Below are 2,149 nucleotides of genomic sequence, written 5' to 3'. Positions count from 1 at the left end.
CTCGGCGGCGGCCCGATCGCGTCGTACGACAAAACCACGCAGCGCTTCCACACCAAACACATCATGGGCGAAGGGGACTTGAAGCGGCTCTTGCGCTGCGCATCCGTCGGACTCAAGTACCTCCACGCCAACCACCTCGTGCACCGCGACATCAAGCCCGACAACCTCCTCTTGACGGACGACGGCCGCGAATGCAAGCTGGCAGACCTTGGCGTCGCGCACTTCTTTCCGCCACCCACGTCGGTGCAAGGCGACGTATCGACGGAGGGCGACGACGATGACAAGGCCGCGGCGGGGTCTGCACCCGGCATGCTCATCAACACCAAAGGTTCGTCGAGCTATTTTGCGTCGTTTTGAAAAAAGGACTAGGGACATACGAGTTCATGTCGCCCGAAGCTCTCTCGGGCGAAGAGTACTCCGGGTACGCGGCCGACATCTGGGCACTCGGCGTCACCTTGTATGCGCTTGCCGTGGGGCAACTTCCATTCCAAGCACCGAGCATCCTTGCGCTCTTTGATGTGATTGCGACTGCGCCGTTGACGTTTCCCGTGCGTGCATTGCAGTACATTGCGTGGTGATGGAGCGGTCGAGCGTAGACAGCCAGCGCCATGTCGCCATCGCTCACCGACTTGATCACGCGCATGTTGGCGAAAGACGTCGCGCAGCGCATTACCTTGGATGGCGTGCTTCTGCACCCGTGGCTCTCGACCGGCGCGACAAAGCAGTACCTCCACCATTCCACCGTGGCCCTCGGCGAGGTCCGCTGCGATCCTCCGCCGTATACTCTACTCGATGCACTAGGTGAGCATCGATGCTGCCGACATGTCGGGCGCGGTCTCCCCGCTGCAGCTCAAGTTCAATCAACTTCGGCAGAGCGCGACCGCATCCGAGGACCTCGCCCTATGGAGCGTCCTATCGCCAGCGACATCCTCTGCGAAAGCCCATTCTACGAGCCCGTACACGCCGAGCCCCATTGACATTGCCAACGTGCCGTTGCCGCCGCGGCTTCGCGTTGATATTGCGTGGCTGGCGCAGCAGGTGCACTTTGCGTGGTGTACGACCAAGACGCTCGAGGGGTGGCGCGTGGGGCCCGAACGAAGCGAAGACAAGAAGATCCACCCGCTCCTCGTTCCCTACCAGCACCTCGACGACGCTGCGAGAACTCGGAATTTGGCGTCGGTCACGGCCTCGGTGCAGTGCATATTGGCCCTCGGGTACGATATAGCAATGTTGGATACGTTGCGCTCATGGAGTCTTGCAGCTATGCGTTGCGAGCGCAAAAGACATCGGCGCCAACGCGCTTGTTTCCGCTGTCGCTCGAGCGCATCTCGCTCTCTGGCGACTTGGTCATTCTCGGTGACCTGCTCGCAGAGAACGACCACGAGGTGTGGGCCCACGAGTACATGGCGCTCGGGTGGAAGGTTGCTCTCGCCAGCACACTATCTTTACGAAACAAATCTCTCATGGTTGTCTAGTATGGCGCGACGTATGACCCAGAGCGCAAGACGCACCCGTCGCTTGTGCCGTTTCCTGCGCTGCCGGCTGGTCAGCGCGAGGCGACACGCAACGCGGCGCTCGTTGTCATCAAGAGCCTCGTCGCGCTTCAGTACTCGATCCAGCACAACCACGCCAAGTACAACCACGAGTCGTCCAATCAGCACGTCGAGCACGTGCGCTAAGGCAAGCACGACTTGAATCGATCTGCACCTCGTAACCCTAGCCCGCTTCACCAATCCGATATCAGATTTGCAGAGTTCTCAGTGTTTGGTTGTTCAACGCTTAGCTACAACGCCATGCACGTAAAATACAATGTAGTCGATGCACCCACAAAGCTGAGGATCCCATGGCCCACCTCTCAGTAGAGATCGTCGGTGCCCCGAAACAATTGAATTTGATAGCATAGCTCGCTTCCAACGCGGTCACCTTCCATTTACCATTCTAACAGCATCCCGTACGTAACCAGCAGGTTACTGTATGCGCTTCCCTACCTCTGAAGACACTGTGTGCCTCGATGGGACTGGCTCCTAGTACCACGAGCGGTCCACGGCGCGTCTGAACCCGCACCACCCCTACGTATGCGATGTCAACTGCGTCGAGGATGACAATTGTTGAGACCTGCTTCGTATGCGCAGCGAGGGTGGTGAAAGAC

The 2,149-nt window shown here is 59.1% G+C and overlaps 1 protein-coding gene across 1 annotated transcript; it reads left to right on the top strand.

Moving 5' to 3' along the window:
* Positions 1-63: 63 nt before the first annotated feature.
* SPRG_16899 (CAMKK protein kinase) lies at positions 64-1,752 on the top strand (the record flags this gene model as incomplete). The annotated part of the gene is made up of 6 exons (XM_012356258.1): positions 64-328; positions 370-548; positions 597-758; positions 802-1,214; positions 1,262-1,421; positions 1,476-1,752. The coding sequence occupies 6 exons, from the start codon at positions 64-66 to the stop codon at positions 1,677-1,679; spliced, it is 1,383 nt and encodes a 460-aa protein (XP_012211648.1). The 3' UTR covers positions 1,680-1,752.
* Between the last annotated feature and the right edge of the window lie 397 nt (positions 1,753-2,149).

The sequence above is a fragment of the Saprolegnia parasitica genome (genome assembly GCF_000151545.1).
Source record: "Saprolegnia parasitica CBS 223.65 unplaced genomic scaffold supercont2.415, whole genome shotgun sequence".
Lineage (NCBI taxonomy): Eukaryota > Oomycota > Saprolegniomycetes > Saprolegniales > Saprolegniaceae > Saprolegnia > Saprolegnia parasitica.
The sequence above is the reverse complement of the archived record's forward strand: the minus strand, read 5'-3'. Positions and strand labels throughout refer to the sequence as shown.